General features: G+C 39.6%; 1 protein-coding gene across 2 annotated transcripts in view; it reads left to right on the forward strand.

Moving 5' to 3' along the window:
• cep112 (centrosomal protein 112) overlaps positions 1–20184 on the forward strand; it is a 531702-nt gene that overhangs the window by 232158 nt on the left and 279360 nt on the right. For both annotated transcript variants that reach the window (XM_073026401.1, XM_073026402.1), the window contains exons 16-17: positions 3834–3893; positions 7491–7570. In XM_073026401.1, coding sequence (XP_072882502.1) covers positions 3834–3893; positions 7491–7570 — 140 coding nt within the window. The remainder of the gene's footprint in view (positions 1–3833; positions 3894–7490; positions 7571–20184) is intronic.

A 20184-nucleotide genomic window follows, 5' to 3' on the forward strand; every position in this document is an offset into this window, starting at 1 on the left:
AAACATTTTAGGATGGATCTCAGTGGATGGAGTGGCTTTCAAGGTTTGGCAAAATGTAGCCTGTGATACAGCAACTATAACACCACAAACAATGAGTGTGTTGGAAACTACCTTTTATTAACTCCAAATATCAAGATTTGAATTGTGGGAGTTTTTGTATCTGACCAATGTTAAGGCCATTAATCAATATTCAACTGAGGTTAAAGTGCAGATGTCCTCCGGTTCTTAGATGGGGTCAGAATAAGACCCAACATCAGTGGACACCGGGTTAAATAGCTTGCTGTTAATTGCTAATAATCTGCTGGAAGAACTCAGTAAGTCATGCAGCATTCGTGGGAGGAAAGGAACTGTCAACATTTCAGGTCGAAACGAAATGTTGACATGTCCTTTCCTGCCACAGATGTCACTCAACCAATTTGAGTTCCTCTAATGGATATTTGTTGCTGCAGCTTCCACCATCTGCAATCGCCTGTATTTCTTTCTCTGCTGTTTGTGACTGTACTTATTGATTTAAAACAAGCTTGGATGAGACTTGGGAAATCTGATGAATCAATATCTGCAAAAAAATGGGAAGAATGAGCAAAATATTGTGATTAAATGTGTGTTGATAAAGCATTATCATTTTTATAGAACCTATTTTCTGTAATAAGATATTATTTTATAATTTTTGATGTGCTATTTTACATTTATGGGAACTATGGTATTAGATAGATAATTTATTGATCCCAAAGGAAATTTCAGTGTCATGGTAGCATTACAAGTGCATAGATATCAAAATATACAAATATTAGAAGTAAAACCATGATCTGTATCTGAAACCTTTGCACTTTTCAAGTTGGACTAGAAAACTGGTCAAGTTGTTAACAGCATTTTTTTGTAAATGACATGTTAGCTCAGCTCACAGTGGCACTGGCATGTGCAATTATGTGAACTGGCATTGTGATGTCTTCCTGACCAGTCTTTGGCAATATCCTGAACCATGTCTCACCCTTGCACAATTTTTAACCCAACCCTTTCACCATATTTCCCAATCATCATCCTATCATGGCTAGAACCACCCTCCAAGCCAGGAAAGATGGTACCTTGGGGTCATTCAATGGGCCAGGCTAAGAGTTGCCAGGTCAAATTTGGCTTGTTGATCATAATTTCATTGTTGATAACCTAGAAAGCAAAGGTCAACATGAACAAGAGAAAGTTGTTACCTGAAAATTTCCCTCAAATAACGTCATCCTTGCTTTTAATGCCTACAATTATCACAAAGTCAAAATCTTGGCATCATTACTCACAACATTATAGGAGTATGCTCACCATGAGAGTTGCTTTTGGTCAAGAAAGTGGCTCATTTGTGGTTTGTGATGGGCAGTAATGAACTTTGGCCCTGCTTTCATTCTAAATGAATTAAAATTTGCAACAATCAGTTTGCTTTAACCAATGGCATAAAGATATTTCGTGTCTGACAAAGATGAAAGAGAAATAGGCTAATAGATTAAATATGTTGCAAGAGCTGTCCAGTGAATCAACTTCCTCGTCTTTCAGTGTACTAGCACAACCTTTGGCCATCTGAGGAAAAAGGGTATCAAAGAGTAAGGACCCAAAAGCCACCACAAAGCTAATTTTTTCTGGCCATGCTTCTGGGACTTGAGAATAAGCATCTCAAAGCTCTTGGAGAGGTTCCACCGATGCTGTCTGCAAAATGCTAAAAACCTACTGGCAGCATGAATGAACCTTTTCCAAACAAATATTCAGTGTCCCCACAAATGTCAGTGTCTTTCCTGAGACAGTATTTCCAGCATCAATCCCCCAATTGAACTCGGCTACCTCACTCACATACCCAACCCTGAAATCTTGAGATAGGTACTCCATTCTGAGCGCTGTCATGCCAACAGATTTCTAGGTGGACAAAGGAAACAATTGAAGTATGTTCTCAACCAAATATTAGTTTAACCAAAGCAGAAATAATCAGTTAAAATGTTAAAAGAAAGCAGAAGTCGGGGTGGGGGGGGGGGGGGGGGGAGAGATAGGAAAACAAAAAAAAGGCAGAGATTTTGAATTAGAAAAAAATAATGTAATGAAGATGAGATCAGGAGGAAGTTAGGTTTTAAAAGAGTGAAGTGCCAAACAAAATCAAGGTAAGACAGAGAATTTGAGGCACTGTCAAGAGGTATTCATGTGAAAGCTTAAAACTTTTCATTCTTTTGAAGGATTGGAAGTATTAATAATCTGTGTAAGGATATAAAAATTGCAGGATGTAGTATTCTGTGACTTCTGGTTATAACATTTCAGTTGTGTGGTTAATGATTTTAAATTGCCATTCAGATTGCTGCCCAGATCAACTGAATGAAGTGAGAAGTTGCAATGATCTGGAATTTAGAATGGAACAAGAGATGAAAGCATTTAAAAATAATGAATAGAGTAAAAAATATAAAATAAAAAATAAATAGCAAAGATCAATGAAATGCGTTATACAACAAAAAAAATGATCCGGCAAAGTCAGCAAAGTCATTGGATCACCAATGGAAACAAGTTAAGAGTTGAAATAAGTGAAAGATAAATATTTTTATTTGAAGCTAAGAATAAATGGGCCAAAAAAGAGAATTTTCTGGACAAATAAAGGAGTTAAAATGAGAGTTTTAAAAGAAACCATATGATTATAGAACTATGGAGGATATGAAAGAAGGAAATGTGAATGGGTCTAAGGGAGTATGGATAAAATAACTAATGGATAATCAAAGGGAATAGAGAAATTAATGAGTATCTAAAAGGATCACAGCATGGAGAGATAATGTGGTTGCAGCAGAAGTATGAAATAACTATGAAAGTGCTGGAGAGGAGAGAATAGCAATGGAAGTGGAGAATATTGAACAGTTATGGAGATAATTAGAGAGTTGTTAGTTCAAAAAAAATGAGCAGAACTTAAACCATAAAATACACTGGGGTACAAGTAGTATTTCTCTCAAGTGTTAAAAAAGGTTGATGATGATGCAGATAGTCTGGTGATACTTTTCTACCCACCTCGGGGAAGCAAAAAACACAGAAGAATGCCAGAAAGAAAGAGCGGTGTAAACTAGAGATCTATGGACTAGTTATTAAAATCAGAATCTGCTTGGAATCAGGATACGCAACATTTAATCTGTTATTTTTTAATTTAAAGTCATATGATATAGATGAAGAGAATGTGGTAGATATATTCCTGTTTTTTTTTGGAATGTAATCACTGAGGTATTGATGATATCCATGCATATCTGATATAGGAGCTGGAAACATTCAGAGAAACCATTAATTGGGTTTCCTGGCAGAATGTTTTGCTGATGAACAGCATGGAAACATGAGCACAATTGATCTATTTTTTGTAATCTTTGCAAACTTAAATTACCTCATGATCACAAGCATGTTTTGCCTGTTTGATATCTGAGCACGTTAATACCTTCTCTTCTTATGTCAGTTATTTATCGAATTAAACTTATCTGAAGAACCTTCGGATGCTTTTCAAGGTAAAAGATTGTAATTAAATGCAAGATATTCTATTGTCTTAATCAAAAAAGAGGATATGCCTCTTCCCAATTGTTCTTGAGCAATGATGGATGATAAGGAGTTGCACTCCCATGTACCAACACCTTGAAGAGTGAGAGTAGAACACTGGCTGTGGGAGTGTTCATGTCAACTTTATCTCACCTGAGACCAAGATACAGCCCTTGAATTTCTCAAATGTACTTTTTAGTTGGATTATTGTTAATCTGTGAACCTATAAATTAAATTTGTAATTTGAGATGATTAGTTTCTTTCTTTACATTATTTAGTACCATTAGTATGTTTATTTATGTATATTTTTTCAGAAACAAGCAGGAAGGTTTGAAGAAGAAAAACTACAGCTGGAGCGTCTTCATGAACGGAAGGTAATGAAGGGAATGTCATGTCGACTACTTATGGGGCATCGAAAGTCATACAAGCACAAGTTGCTGTAAAAAAAAAGATTTTTTTTTAGTAATTATAAGTGGAGAACTTTTAAGCGTTGTATGTAATGAAGAGTGACTGTGCTGTGATTAATTTGCAATATAGTTGATGGATATTTAATCCATTTAGTTTTAATGGAGCTACTACCAAAACAAGAAGATTAGAATTCTTGAAATCTGATAAAAATGAACATAGAACTGCACAGGAACAGGGCCCTTTGACTCACCATGTCTGTGCCAATCATGAAGCCAATCTAACTAATCCGAATGTCCTGCACATAATTCACATCCCTCTATTCCCTGCCTCTTCATGTATCTGTTGAAGAGCCTTGCCAACATACCTAGTCACCTTCCACACTGTGTCAAACACTTGCTGCTCAAACTTTCTATAAACTACCCCCCACCACCACCACTCTTCCCGCATTTGGCATTTTCTTCCTAGCCTACCTGTGCCTCTCATAAATTTATATATTTTTAGCAGGTCGCCTCCTCAGCCTCTGATGCTTTAGAGAAAACAATAATATTTGTTCAACTTCTTTATTAATGCACTCCAATCCAGGCAACATCCTGCTGAATCCCTTCTGAGCCCTTTCCAAAGTCTCTACATCTGAGTTATGGTCTTAGTGGTTCTATTGCAAAATACATTTGTTTCAAATTTGAGAGGCCATTCGCCTTGTAAAATTTCAGTAGCATTCAGTCCTAGGAATAATTTCCTTGATAATTTTCACAATGGTTTGAGTCTAAGGTTCAGGAAACAGATATAGATCATGAAGTTAGGGTGTTCTATGTATTTTTAGAAATGCTGACACTAGAGCTTGCAGGATGGCTGTTTTGTTGACTAAACCGGTAGTTATTGTCCATCCCTAATTATCCCTTTGATTAAGTGGCTTGCTAGGCTATTTCATAGCCAAGTGTTCTGGATCTGGAGCTGCTTAGATCCTTGAAAGGATAAGGGTGGCAGATTTCTGCCTTGAAGGACATTATTGAACCAGGTGGGTATTTATAACAATCCATAAAGATAAAGATTAGCTTTTTTGTTGTATGTACATTGAAACATCGAAACATACAATAATTAGCACAGTCCGAGGATGTGCTGGGGCAGCCTGCAAGCATTGCCATACTTCTGGCATCAACATAGCATGTCCACAACTCAGTAAACCTAACTTGTACATCCTTGGAATGTCAGGATCAGAATCAGGTTTATTAACACTGGCATGTGACGTGAAATTTGTTAACTTAGCAGCAGCAGTTCAATGCAATACATAATATAGAAGGAAAAAAATAAATAATAATAAGTAAATCAATTATAGTATACATATATTGAATAGATTAAAATTCATGCAAAAAACAGAAATGTCCATTTGGGAATCGGATGGCAGAGGGGAAGCAGCTGTTCCTGAATTGCTGAGTGTGTGCCTTCAGGTTTCCGTACCTCCTACCTGATGGTAACAGTGAGAAAAGGGCATCAGTTAATTGCACTTTTTAATTATTTTTATTTAAAAGGTGAAGGTTCAGTAAGTTCAACCATGTACCACATCCAAGAACAACTAAGCAGGGCATATACCATCACTGAAAAACCTTTGACAAACATTTAATCATTTTCTTCTTTAAAGCTGTACTATGATATTCGTCAAAGAATTACCTGTGCTTGACGTTTATGACAGAAATGTCTGCATCTCTTAAAGTATGTGCTTTAGTAGTTTCTGTTTGGGAGTAGTTCCCTTGCAATTGTAAAATAGCTGAAGAGTTAAAATAAGAGAAGCAGGAACATCTTAAATTAACCAGTTCAATTTAGTTCTGGTTGCAGTCATGTGCTTGCTTTGTCATTTTGAACTAGATGTGGTAAAACTGAAAGTTGACTGTTGCCATTGATGGATGAAAGTGGGTGAAAGAATTCAGTATATACAAAACACACCTGCTTTGTGTTGTTGACCTGTTGCTTTGTATCCCAATAAAGCTGTAAAAGACTGGCAGTGCTGCACTTGCTGTCAAGCCCAGTAATTAGAACAGCTGCTAGTATCTTTTTTATACCTCTAGGGAATGTAAACTATTGGCTAATGTTTCCTTTAAGCAGTTTCTTTAAAATATCGCAAGGCACAGAAGGATCTCTAATTTTCAGTAATATAACAAAGAAAGCTCAGTGGAGGATGGTTGAAAGAAAAGCCTGATGCTTTAGCTTGTTAAAATAGTCAGCTTGCCATAGCTGGCTGTTCATTCGCTTTGTCCTCAATTTCAGCATTAGTAATAGCAAGTGCCAGTAGTTTGAAGTTTTGTTTATTTATCATTAGTGCAGCAGGAAATAAATGTAGAACCTAATGATTTGCATTTATTTTATTTTATGGCTATTATTTCCTCACACTTTTGGAATTTCAACCATCACCATGATCCAGAAAATGTGTGAATGACCTGTCACTAAATTGATCCAAATCTAGGAAGCAATTTCAATTTTTTTGGGGAGTAGTACCTGATATTTCTGTTCTTACATACTTTCCTAATTACCTTCCTACTAGAATATGACTGCCAACAGGAATGCAACAATCATGAGGACTCCTGGGACAAACACAATATTGTCAATCCATGGTTTATTGGATTGTTGTTAGTTTTGGCCTGACCAGGGCTTTAAAACCCATTGTCACTGGAAATTCTCTTATCTTTTTCACCCTGCAAAATATCTTACTTCAACAGCATTGGAGAGATATAGGTAATAACATTAAACATTTGTGTGGGTGTGCATTATATAAAATAAATTCTAGGAAAAAGTGGAAATAATAAGTGTAGAGTTCTGAGAGAAAGCAGCATGATATGGTTCTATTGTAGATAGTGCTAGCCCACTGTAGCAGTGTCTCTTGTTTTTGCAGAACCAGTTAGTAACTGAGTACATTAATTGATTGAAGGATGCCATTATAAATGGAGGAAATGGAAAAGTACTTCTTTTCAATATTTCAGAAGTGCTTTGACCTTGAGGTGAAAGGTGCAAGTTAGTTTTCCATATATAGGACAAATTCAGAGTGATGCTCACTTGCCAGTTCAGCTGTTGGATTGGTTGCTTCTGGATGATTGGTTGACGACATTTCCATCCCTGTGTAGGTTGTATGCTCACTTGGAATAGGAAGTAGATGGAATAGAGCAGGTGAACTGTTTAAAGCATTCAGGGAATAATGACATTATGATGTTGTGCTGTCAGAAAATGTGTCCACCTGTTTCACCCTCTGCATGTCCCCTTCATTCCAACAGAAGTTACAGTTTTCTTCCCTGACAGAAAGACCAAAAATGTGTTTGAGCCTGCAATGATTGGCCCCAAAACTTCATAAATTATCGAGATTCCATGTTGTTATTATCAAAGATCAAGAGGAAATAATATTTTAACTAGTTTAGCAAATTTTATTTACTAGACTGTGATGGGATTTGGAGAGCATTTGATTTGTTTGCTGCATTTCTTTTCTCTTGATATCAAATCTTCTAAAATTGTGACAATTAATTAATTTTGTTGCTGTATAACACACAGAAGAAATAAGTAATTTTATTTTTATTTTACCCTAGATTCACAACTTGCTGACCGAAAGAGACCAAGAGAAAGCAAATGCATTGAAGCAAATTTGCAAATTGGAGGAAGCTGTTCGGTAAAAACATGTTTTTTATTACTTTATTTCACAAAAATAGTTAATATCATCTTTGTTCCTTTAAGTCAATCTGGATTTAAATTTAGTGCTAGTATTGAATATAACGCTGATGTGTTAAGTTGACTTAAATGTGTTATTTCCAATGGCTACTGAAGATATTATGGTAATTGAAGAACAATGGGAATTCTATCAATGTCTGAGGCAGCTCTTCTCCGTTAGTAGCAATATCATTTTACTCAGTTCCTCACTAGAAGAGACTTATTGTGTGCAATAACTGAGTAGCAAAAAAAAATGCTGATTTTTAAATACAGAGAACTGTCTTTGAGGAGTGTGTTGAAGTAATTATGGAGTCAAACAACTCTCCACCTACAAATTCTGTTTTAAGATAAATTATGAAAGACATGAGTTTTACTGGAAGGAATTCTTGGTGATTTCTCATACACAGGTAGCAGTCAATGGGCAGATGGTTTGTCAGGTGAAATTTGCAAGCAGAATGTAAGCTTGTTAGCCATAGTTTCATGACTTACTAGGATTCCTGTTGTTCAGGTATTTTCTGATTGGACACAAGAGGTACTGCAAGATGTTGGAAATCTAGAGCAATACACACAAAGTGCTGAAAGAACTCAGCAGATCAGGCAGCATCTATGGATGGGAATAAACAGTTTACATTTCAGGCTGAGAGCCTTCATCAAAACTGGAAAGGAAGGGGAGAGAAGTCAGAATAAGAATGGAGGGAGAGAGGAAGAAGTAGCACAAGGTGGCAGGTGATAAGTGAAACTGGGAGAGGGGGAGGCGTAAAGTAAAGAGCTGGGAAGTTGAATGGTGAAAGAGATAAAGGGCTGGAGAAGGGGCAATCTGATAGGAGAGAACAGAAGACCATGGAAGAAAGGGAATGGGAGGAGCACCAGAGGGATGTGATGAGCAGGTAAGAAGAGAAGGTGGAGGAGGGGAAGTGTTAATTACTGGAATTTTGGGAAATCAATGTTTGTGCTATTAGGTTGGGGGCTACTCAGACAGAATATAAGGGGCAAGTAATCTAAAAGCGCGAGTATAGTAATAATCATCAATAAGAAATAGCTCTATCGTTTGTCTAGGGGATAATATATTGTCCGATGGAAATATAAAAGTCACTCAGTTCCTGCAGGCTTCAGCCTTTGGGGACCGCTGGGTTTTCACTTGTTGGAGAGAGAGAGATTTGTGAGAAAAGAAACTTGCCCGGGTCTTTTGATGAGGCCAATCCGTTGAGTCGGGAAAGTTGGTTCCCCGTTGTTAGTTCAAGAAAATCGTTTCTGTGGTACCAGCCACCGGGTCCCAGGCAAGGGAACCGAACGCACGTGGCTTCCTTCAAATGGCTTCCCGCTATTACGAGATCGCTAGCGTTTCTTCTGGTGCGTCTGAGGGGCCGTCTCTACAGCCCCTCTTTTATCTTGACTCGCAGGGTAGTAGATGTCAATCAGGTTGGGGGTGATGCAATCTCTCTCTCAACCAGCCCACTTTGCCCGAGGGCTTGCACGTAGCCTAGTCCCCAATCCACAAATGTGTCTCCAAGAGACAATGGCTAATGTCGCGTTAGTTTGCATCGCCGGGGAACGAGGCATCCGGCACGTCTCTCTCCCACTAGTGCTCTTGCGATTCTCACAAATGAGGGGGCTGCGGGCATAACACTACAGAGAATTATGTGCTAGATGAGGCTTGTAGGGTGGTAGGTGAGAATAAGTGATCTGTTACATTTATTTCAGAACCCTTTAAGAAAGACACAGAAAGAAGTAAACTTTGAAATTATACCAAATAATTTGGAAGAACCAAAAGTTAGGAATGTAAAGAATTTTCTAAGTTGAAAAGAATCTCATTCCAAAGTGATCTTGCTGCACAGCTTTCTAATAACACAAGTATTGATGCCAACTATTTCTTTCCAAAGGTAGACATTAATAGACAGGATAAAGTTTGCTGGTTCATTTGTTGTGAACTTCCCATTTCTAAGTCTTGTTGAGCTTTTGATAATTACCGGTAAGTTGGTTTCAAATTGGGAATTAATCTTGTACCGAGATAATACTGCTGCAATTTATTTTGTAGTGAAGTATTCTGTATAAAGACACGAGCAGTTTATTTGGTTAGCTTTCTTCATGGAATTGATCTTGTACTGTTAGAGATCTAGGCATTTTCTTCTCCTGAGCTCAATCTCCCATGATATTAAGATCCGTGTACCATTAGTGAACATTGTAAATTGTCCTTCCTCTTGTTGTGGTGCAAGTTTTCAGAGCACAGAAATGGGTGAAATGAAAGTTTGCTCACCTATTTTGTGGAGATCTTATTCACAACTATGCTGGTTAGGACAGTGCTAAGTATTGGCTCCTTGCTTCAGCCTAGGCCAGTGGAGGGTGAGACATCTGTTCCCTGGGTGTCTTTGGGTGCTATTTGATACAGGACTTGTAGTGATTTTTGCAGAAGTCTTGATTAGGTTGGAAACTTGCCTATCTTAGAACAATATAAGTTTTGCTTATTAGTCCTTCTGTCTTCTCTTTAACAACTTTGCTGTTATTAATTATAATTTTTCCTATGGTATTTTCATTTTTAAATACACAGTTATATTAAATCAACCTGTAACTAGTCTAATTTGTATCTGCCTGAGGACAGCTCCTTTAATCCTTGTTTCTTCTTCAGTCCTTTACCTTGTCCACCTATCATCTCCCAGCTTATTACTTCATCCCCCCGCCTCCCCACCCACCCACCTTCCCCCTCACCTGGTTTCACCTATTACTTGCTAGTTTCCTCCAACCCTCCTTCTTATTCTGGCTTCTTGCCCCTTCTGTCCCCTCCCAATCAAGTTCGAGTTCAAAGTTTATTGCTATCGGACTGCACATATACATATATAACCAAACAAAACAATGTTCCTCCAGACCATGGTGCACCCACAATACATTTTTCACATATAGTATGTAAAACAAAAAAAATGCGAAGTGCGCAGCACAGGTCAACAGTACACAGCTCACTGTTCCAGTGATGAGACATTGGTGGTGGCAGGGTCTTGCAGCCTGAGGGAAAAGGTTGTTATCCACTGTGGCAGTCCTAATCCTGATGCTCCTGTATTTCCTCCTTGACGGTAGTGGATCAAAGAGATTGTGGAATGGGCGGTAGGAATTTTCAACAATGTTACATATACACCACTCCTGGTAAGTGTCACAAATAGGGAGAAGAGAGACCCCGGTATAGATAGGGTAAATTTGAGCAGGCTTTTTCTACAGAGGTTGGGTGAGACTACAACTAATAGGCATTCGTTAGTCTCGTGACACCATGGATTTGCGCCTTGGAAGGTTTCCAAGGCGCAGGCCTGGGCAAGGTTGTATGGAAGACCGGCAGTTGCCCATGTAGTGAGTCTCCCCTCTCCATGCCACCGATGTTGTCCAAGGGAAGGGCACTAGGGCCAATACAGCTTGGCACCGGTGCCGTCACAGATCAATGTGTGGTTAAGTGTCTTGCTCAAGGAAACATCACACTGCCTCAGCTGAGGCTCAAAATAGTGACCTTCAGGTCACTAGACCAACGCCTTAACCACATGGCCACGCGCCAACACAACTAGACTACAGCTAGAGTTATGGGTTAAGGGTAAAAAGCTCGACAGAGGATGGTGCTTGGAGAAGCTGTGCCGAAGGGGATGGTCACAGGCTCAGAGGTTCGACGGACTCGGAGTCAGCTGCGGCCGGGGCACTTTCACTGTGTGCTGTGTCTGCGAGGCTGAGTCCAGCACCGTGGAAGTCCCTAGCGGTGGTATTCCCTTCTGCCGCCTGTGTGGGATGACGAATCTATCGGGATCCTGAGGACTTGTGGAAACTGTGTGGTGGTTTCTTTCGAATTTATAGTCTTTTAACATCTTTGGACTATTTTTACTGTGCCCATGGTCTGTTTTTTATCAATTATGCTATTGTTTGCACTGTTGTAACTATATATTGTAACTATGTGGTTTTGTGCAGGTCTTGTAGCTTTAGTTTTTGGTCTTGTTTTGTCTGGTGAATTTGGAGCTCCTTTCCGGGGATGCGCTAAGATGGTACCGCGATATTAATACGTGGCAGCCTCTCCGGACTCTGGATTGGGGATTGCCAAACGTTATGTAGATTTTCTGGTGTAGTCTGTTTTGTCTAGTGCTTTTATGATATCATTCTAGAGAAACGTTGTCTCATTTTTTAACTGCATTGCATTTGTGGTTTCTAAATGGCAATAATCTGAATCTGAAATGTTTAAGGGGAACATGAGGTGAATCTTCCTCAGTCAGAGAATGATGGAGTGTAGAATGAGCTACCAGTGTAACTGGTGGATGTGATTTTGATTTCAGTGTTTAAGAGAGGTTTGGATAGGTACGAGGATCCGAAAGGGTATGGAGAGCTATGGTCTGGGTCAGATCAGAGAAACATAGAAAACCTACAGCACAATACAGGCCCTTCAGCCCACAAAGTTGTGCCAAACATGTCCCTACCTTAGAAATTACTAGGCTTACCTATAGCTTTCTATTTTTGTAAGCACCATGTACCTATCCAAAAGTCTCTTAAAAGACCCTATCATATCCGCCTCCACCACCGTTGCTGGCAGCCCATTCCACGCACTCACCACTCTCTGCGTTTAAAAAAAAACTTACCTCTGACATCTCCTCTGTACCTACTTCCAAGCACCTTAAACCTATGTCCTCTTGTGGCAACCATTTCAGCCCTGGGAAAAAGCCTTTGACTATCCACACGATCAATGCCTCTCATCATCTTATACACCTCTATCAGGTCACCTCTCATCCTTCATCGCTCCAAGGAGAAAAGGCCAAGTTCACTCAACATATTCTCATAAGGCATGCTCTCCAAACCAGACAACATCCTTGTAAATCTCCTCTGCATCCTTTCTATGGTTTCCACATTCTTCGTGTAGTGAGGCGACCAGAACTGAGCACAGTACTCCAAGTGGGGTCTGACCAGGGTCCTATATAACTGCAACATTCCCTCTCGGCTCCTAAATTCAATTCCACAATTAATGAAGGCCAATACACTGTATGCCTTCTTAACCACAGAGTCAACCTGCGCAGCTTCTTTGAGCTTCCTAAGGACTCGGACCCCAAGATCCCTCTGATCCTCCACACTGCCAAGAGTCTTACCATTAATACTATATCCTGCCATCATATTTGACCTACCAAAATGAACCACTTCACACTTATCTGAGTTGAACTCCATCTGCCACTTCTCAGCCCAATTTTGCATCCTATCAATGTCCAGCTGTAACCTCTGACAGCCCTCCACACTATCCACAACACCTCCAACCTTTGTGTCATCAGCAAACTTACTAACCCATCCCTCCACTTCCTCATCTAGGTCATTCATAAAAATTACAAAGAATTAGGGTCCCAGAACAGATCCCTGAGGCATACCATTGGACACCGACCCGTGCAGAATATGACCCATCTACAACCATTCTTTGTCTTCTGTGGCCAAGCCAGTTCTGGATCCACAAAGCAATGTCCCCTTGGATCCCATGCCTCCTTACTTTCTCAGTAAGCCTTGTATGAGGTACCTTGTCAAATGCCTTGCTGAAATCCATATACACTACATCTACTGCTCTTCCTTCATCAATGTGTTTAGTCACATCCTCAAAAAATTAAATCAGGCTTGTAAGGCACAACTTGCCCTTGACAAAGCCATGCTGACTATTCCTAATCATATTATACCTCTCCAAATGTTCATAAATCCTGCCTCTCAGGATCTTCTCCATTAACTTATCAACCACTGAAGTAAGACTCACTGGTCTCTAATTTCCTGGGCTATCGCTACTCCCTTTCTTGAATAAAGGAGCAACATCTGCAGCCTTCCAGTCCTCTGGACCCTCTCCCATCCCCATTGATGATGCAAAGATCATTGCCATAGGCTCAGCAATCCCCTCCTTCACCTCCCACAGTAGCCTGGGGTACATCTCATCTGGTCCCGGCGACTTATCCAACTTGATGCTTTCCAAAAGCTCCAGCACATCCTCTTTCTTAACATCTACATGCTCAAGCTTTTCAGTCCACTGCAAGTCATCACTACAGTCACCAAGATCCTTTTCCATAGTGAATACTGAAGTAAAGTATTCATTAAATACCTCTGCTACTTCCTCCGGTTCCATACACAATTTTCCACTGCCACACTTGATAGTTCCTATTCTTTCACGTCTTATACTCTTGCTCTTCACATACTTGTAGAATGCCTTGGGGTTTTCCTTAATTCTGCCCACTAAGGCCTTCTCATGGCCCCTTCTGGCTCTCCTAATTTCCTTCTTAAGCTCCTTCCTATTTGCCTTAAAATCTTCTCAATCTCTAACATTACCTAGCTCTCTGAACCTTTTGTAAGCTTTTCCTTTCTTCTTGACTAGATTTATTACAGCCTTTGTACAGCATGGTCCCTGTGCCCTACCATAACTCTCCTGTCTCATTGGAACGTATCTATGCAGAACTCCCACAAATATTCCCTAAACATTTGCCACATTTCTTCCGTACTTTTCCCTGAGAGCATCTGTTCCCAATTTAAGCTTCCAATTTCCTGCCTGATAGCCTCATAATTCCCTTTACTGCAATTAAACGCTTTTCTAACTTGTGTGTTCCTATCTCTCTCCAATGCTATTGTAAAGGAAGTAGAATTATGATCACTATCAGGCCAATGGGACTGGGCAGTTTAAATGGTTTGGCATGGACTAGATGAACCGAAAGACCTGTTTCTGTGTTTTGTTTTCTATTACTCTAGACTAGAGAATTCTAACTGAGTATTCTAATGGCTAAATGGGACAGTGTGAGTGTGAGTTTGGATTTGAGCAATAGAATTTTGGATGAACTCGATTTCATGTAGTAGGGAAGTAGGAGGCAGGCGAGGTAAGTGTGGAAATAACCCTTTTCGGGCAATAACAAAGACAGTTCCAAGTTTGATCAGAGTTGTATTTTGATGTCATAGTCAATACCAGGATTGTGAGTTGTTTGGATGAACTTTGGTAAGTTGAAGATAAATGGAGTTGGTGCTTAGGGAATGGAATTTGAGTGGGAAGGAGGGATGAGTGGCTCAGGGATTTAAGTATTTAACTGAGGGAAACTTTTGTTCATCCTACACTGCTGCCTTTTCTGCAGTATTTCCCATTTAATTGAATGTCACACAGATTTGCAACCATATGGGGAAACTGATGTTTAAAAATACCAATACACACACCATGGATTTATACATCCACAACTTCAAGGGTTCTTCAAAAGAACTCGTGGACTTGACTTCAATAAACTTTGGGACCAGTGGAGTGACTTTGGCCTTCTGTTTTTTGTTAGAAGAATTTTTTGTTCATGCAACATCATTCAATTAATGCCCAATTGGATGGACAATCAGAAAATAGTCTATAAACATGTTTTTTCATGTAATAGATAGGTTTAAGTAACCACACTGTCTTCATAGTTCTGTTGTTGTTTTATGTACTATTTTATAGATCCTGAATGACACTTTGACAAATAGATATAACACATTCTTTGGTCATTTCAAGCGAGTACTAAGTTGCAGTTTGCACAGTACAGTATATTTGGAATTCCTTGCTTGCATCCCATAAGTATTCCTCACTACTGGCAATACCCCATGGTTATTTAAGGATCTTTAAATAAGATCACGCCTAATTGAGGAACTGAAGAAGGCCAAATATGCACTCAAACAGGGCAGGAATGTTGGACCAGATGGGATACCACCAGATCTCCTTAAGAACTGCGACCTGGGCGACGTCTTGCTGGATATATGTAATACGGCACTGATGAAAGGCGACAAACCAGAACAGTGATCACTCTCAAACATTTTCCCTGTTCCCAAGTCTGGATCCTTCACGAAGACAGATAACTACTGCGGTATCAGCTTGACCTGCATCTTAGCAAACCTATACAATTGGATGATCTTGAACAGGATTCGCACCGCCATTGACCCTAAGCTAAGATTCAATCAGAATGGTTTTCAGCAGAAGTGCACAACAGTAATGCAAATACTTGCTCTCTGTAGAATCATCAAGGAAGTCAAGAAGAACAACCTACCAGCCGTGCTTACTTTCATTGATTTTCGCAAAGCTTTTGACTCCATTCACCAAGGTAAAATGCTGAAGATCCTGAGGGTTTACTGAGTGCCAGACCATCTACTGAGAGCAATAGAGTCCAGCTATACCAAGACCATGGCAAAAGTTGTATCACCAGATGAAGAAACAACAGTGTTCGAGCTCCTAGCTGGTGTGCTGCAAGGAGACACTCTGGCACCCTACATCTTTATAATCGTCCTTGATTACGCTCTATGTCAAGCTACCAAAGATCATGACAAGTTTGGTTTTACCATAAAATCAGGATGAACCAAAAGGGTCAGACCAGTTACACTCACAGATCTCAATTTTGCAGATGACATAGTCCTGCTCTCTGACCAGATGGAGGAAGCACAGCAGCTACTGACAAAAGTGGAAATTGAGTGCAATAACGTTGGACTTCACCTAAACACTAAAAAGACAGAGTACATGGCGTTCAACTGTGACGAGGGTACTCTCAAGACTGTAAAAGAATGATACCATTAAGAAAGTCTTAGACTTCAAGTACCTTGGGTCAAGAATGATGAGTTCGGAGAAGGACATAAAGATATGGAAGGCGCTGGCGTGGAGGGCTATGAACGACATGAAGGAAATCTGGAGGTCGAACCTGACCAGAGGGATGAAAAAGAGGATCTTCATAGCGGTCATAGAGTCCATTCTCACGTACGGATGTGAGACGTGGACACTCACTAAGACCATGAGAAAGTCACTAGGTGGTTGCTATACACGAATGCTCTGCTGAGTTGGCAACAGCACATGACGAACGTCGAGCTCTATGATGACCTACCGATGCTTACTACTAAAATCGAGGCGAGAAGACTGCAACTAGCGGGGCACTGTCTATGCCACCCTGAGCTACCCGCCAGCCTAGTCATCACATGGGAGCCCAAGCATGGGAGGATGAACCCTGGGTGCCCTCCCAAGACTATGGTCAACACACTCCTAGAAGATAGCAGCGCGGCTAATGTAGATGAACTGAACACACTGATGAGGGAGAGGGAGGAGTGGAGAGTCCGTCATCGTGCCCGACGCCGGCCCCCTAGGCCTGAGTCGACATAGTAGTATGCTTAGTTCAAGGATCAAACACTCTGAAGAACAATTTGCAAAATTTGAGGTTTTGTAAAAGACGTGGAATGCGTTTGCATTGAAACCATTGGAAGAAATCATAAGTGTTGCAGATTTGAACTCATTCTTGCCATTTGTGAACCATGTGATGTTACATTGTGATTCATTCTCTGCTGTGATTGCTAAGTTGTGTGTTTTGGTAAACCAGTGATATCATATAACGCAACCACTGACCTGCTTTAACATTTTTTGATTGCCTAAGCCTTCTTGTATAATTATAGTACATTTTATCACTTAAATAGACTATTATTAAATTGTCAGCCATGATGCATTTGGCAGCGGTATTACCTCTGAGTCAGAAAGTTCTGGATTCCAGTCCTACTCCAGAGCCTTGAGCATAAAATCTAGTTTGACACATCAGTAAGATATTGAGGGCTATTTGCCAGATAAGATGTTAAAGTGGGGCCCAGTGTATCCTCTCAAATCAACATATAAGATGACATGGCATTATTTCAAAGAAAACGGGGAGAGTTATTTCTTGTGTCCTGGCTAATTTTTAACATCATCAAAAGTCATTAAAAATTGACTACAGTGGGTTCTGGTTAATTGGGACACATCAGAACCAGCACATTTTGGCCTAATTAAGCAGATGCCTAATTAGCTGAAGTTTCACGAAAGTAGTTAAAAAGGTATTAAAAAAAGACAAACTGCTGTTTAACTGTAACAAATTATGCATTTAAATGAAATACAGAATAACTTAGATCACTATCAAAACTAATACAGTACTATAAAACTGTATTTGTCCCTAATAGGCGACAGGGGAATTCATCCAGTGTATACTGCCGTGTTCTTTTGATTGATTGTAAATGAACAAAATCAGCACAGACACCTAGTGCAGATCACAGACTGCATTCAAACACTGCTTCTGATAATTGCATCTTCCAAATCTTCATTTTAATTGTAATATTCAAGATATTTGTCGATTCCTTCATCTTCTTTGTGGTTCCTAACTTGTTAAAGCAGTGAAATCATTTCATTTTTACTCTAGCTGTTTCTGGCATCTCTTAGCCTGAATGCTTGCAACCACAGTGAGTGAAGCAGTCTTAGTATTTATTACTCAGCAACTATCAGTGACAAAACTCACTGATTTTTGAAAAGCAACACATGTAGTGTCTTATGGCCACACAAGTGCATGTGTGTCTGACACTAATTAGAAACTGTTCAGCAATAGTCTCCTGTCCAAATAAATGGCAATGTGTCACAAATAAATGAAGGGTATTCCAGCTATTTTCTGGATTTGTTTTTGTTCTTTAAGAGTTGTCCCAAATAATTGGCTGCCCTGATTAACTGATGGCCCAATTAACAAGAATCCACTGTATTGGGTCATTATTTTCATTCCTGTTGTTGGAGTTTGTTCAGTGTAAATTGTGTGTAACGAGCTTCCAGTAGAAGTGGTAGAGGCAGGTTTGGTATTGTCATTTAAAGTAAAATTGGATAGGTATATGGACAGGAAAGGAATGGAGGGTTATGGGCTGAGTGCGGGCCAGTGGGACTAGGTGAGAGTTTGGCACGGACTAGAAGGGCCGAGATGGCCTGTTTCCGTGCTGTAGTTGTTATATGGTTAATATGGTTATATGGTCTGTTGCTTCCATATGTTACCATGGAACATTTCTTAGTCTGTAAAGAGCTTAGAATCTCTCCAAGATTATGGGAGGCACAGTGTAAATAGAAGTCTTACTTTAGTAACTATCAATACAACATGCAGCAGTGGTGAATGCAGGCAGACTATAGAATCTGCATTCAGCTAAACTCTTACATATTTCACAGTTGAAAGTTTCTACAGCTTTGTGATGCTCCAAACAAAATGACATTTTTTCTGAAATGTATTTCGATGTTGGAGAAGTACTCGGATTACAAATTGTATGCTTTCACACTATGATTGAATTTGGTTGCCATATTTGACAATAAGTGGCCCATTACAAACAGGAAGAAAAGAAACATGCTTTGTGTGTACCATTTTTCTCAGAATCATGATGGAAACATAAGAATTGTAATCAGCCCACAGTTCAAACTTAGCAAAGTATATTGTGCTGAGTAAGTGTGTTTGTTAAGACACAAAAATGTGTGGGAAGGGGATATGATTGAAGGTTTAGAATTAAGACTTATAAAATAGACTGTTTCTAGTCTGTAATTTTGAGATTATGTGGTATTTTGCACTATCTTTTAACCTAAACCAGGTATTTCAGCTTGATAAAGATAGCTTGCTTTTGAACTAACAAAGCATGAAGAATAGTAGAGTGATGGCCTTTAGCTTTCTCTTTTATGCCAATCAAAGTATGCAAAGTAAGTTTATTTGGAATTTGCATTAGATTTGTTTGTGATCAGAGTGACTACAAGAAAACTGGAATAAAATGCAGGTCATTGCCAAGTTGCAGCATGCTGCCATTCCTGTGAACGGTAATCCAAACGGCTTGCAAGTTGGAAATGTTGCTGCAAACTGAGTTCCTAGGTTGCAGAAGAAGCCAGCAGCCAGCAAAACCATCCTATTGATCTCTAAAATACTCACTCATATTTATGGACTGTACATAGGTTGGCATTTGTAAGCTGAGGAGAACCTGATTATCTTCGGAAAGGAAAGTGCTGTACATGCTCCTGTTTATGCCAATGATGCTGAGGTCAAAAGAGTTGAGAGCTTCATGTTCCTCGGAGTGAACGTCACCAATAGTCTGCCCTGGTCCAACAATGATGACATCACGGCCAAGAAAGATCACCAAGAGGCTGAAGAAATTTGGTATATACCCCTTGACCCTCACCAATTTTTAGCAATGCACTATAGAAAGCATCCTGTCCAGATGCATCACATCCTGGTATGACAACTGCTCTGCCCTGTCTCTAAAAAATTGTAGAATAATCACTTCACAGAAACCAGCCACCACTCCATAAACTCTGTGTACACTTCTTGTTGTCTCAATAAAGCAGCCAGCATAATCAAAGATCCCACCCATTCCAGACATTCTTTCTACTGAATGCCACAGGAGATCCTTTCTCCCTGTGGCTATAAGACTCTACAACCCCTCTTTAAGAATATAAGTATATGGTTTCATTGCACATCTGTATTTTGCATTATTACTTTTTAATGCATATTTTGTATTCTTTTTCATACCTCAATGCTTACATTTTGTATTTTAAAGTATATATTTCTGACTGAGCAGCCTTGCAACAATAATTTCTTTCGGGATGAAGTTTTATTTTATCTTATGTTACTCCCACCTCCTGTTGGGCAGTAGGTGTAAAAGTCTGAGAGAACATACCACCAGGCTCAAGGACAGCTTCTATCCTGCTGTTCTAAGAGAATTGAATGGTTTCCCAGGACAATAAGATGGACTCTTGCTCTCACAATCTACCTTATTATGCCCTTCTACCTTATTGTAGTACCTGCACTGCACTTTTCTCTATAATGTTTTTCATTT

Source organism: Hemitrygon akajei, chromosome 22 (assembly GCF_048418815.1).
Source record: "Hemitrygon akajei chromosome 22, sHemAka1.3, whole genome shotgun sequence".
Lineage (NCBI taxonomy): Eukaryota > Metazoa > Chordata > Chondrichthyes > Myliobatiformes > Dasyatidae > Hemitrygon > Hemitrygon akajei.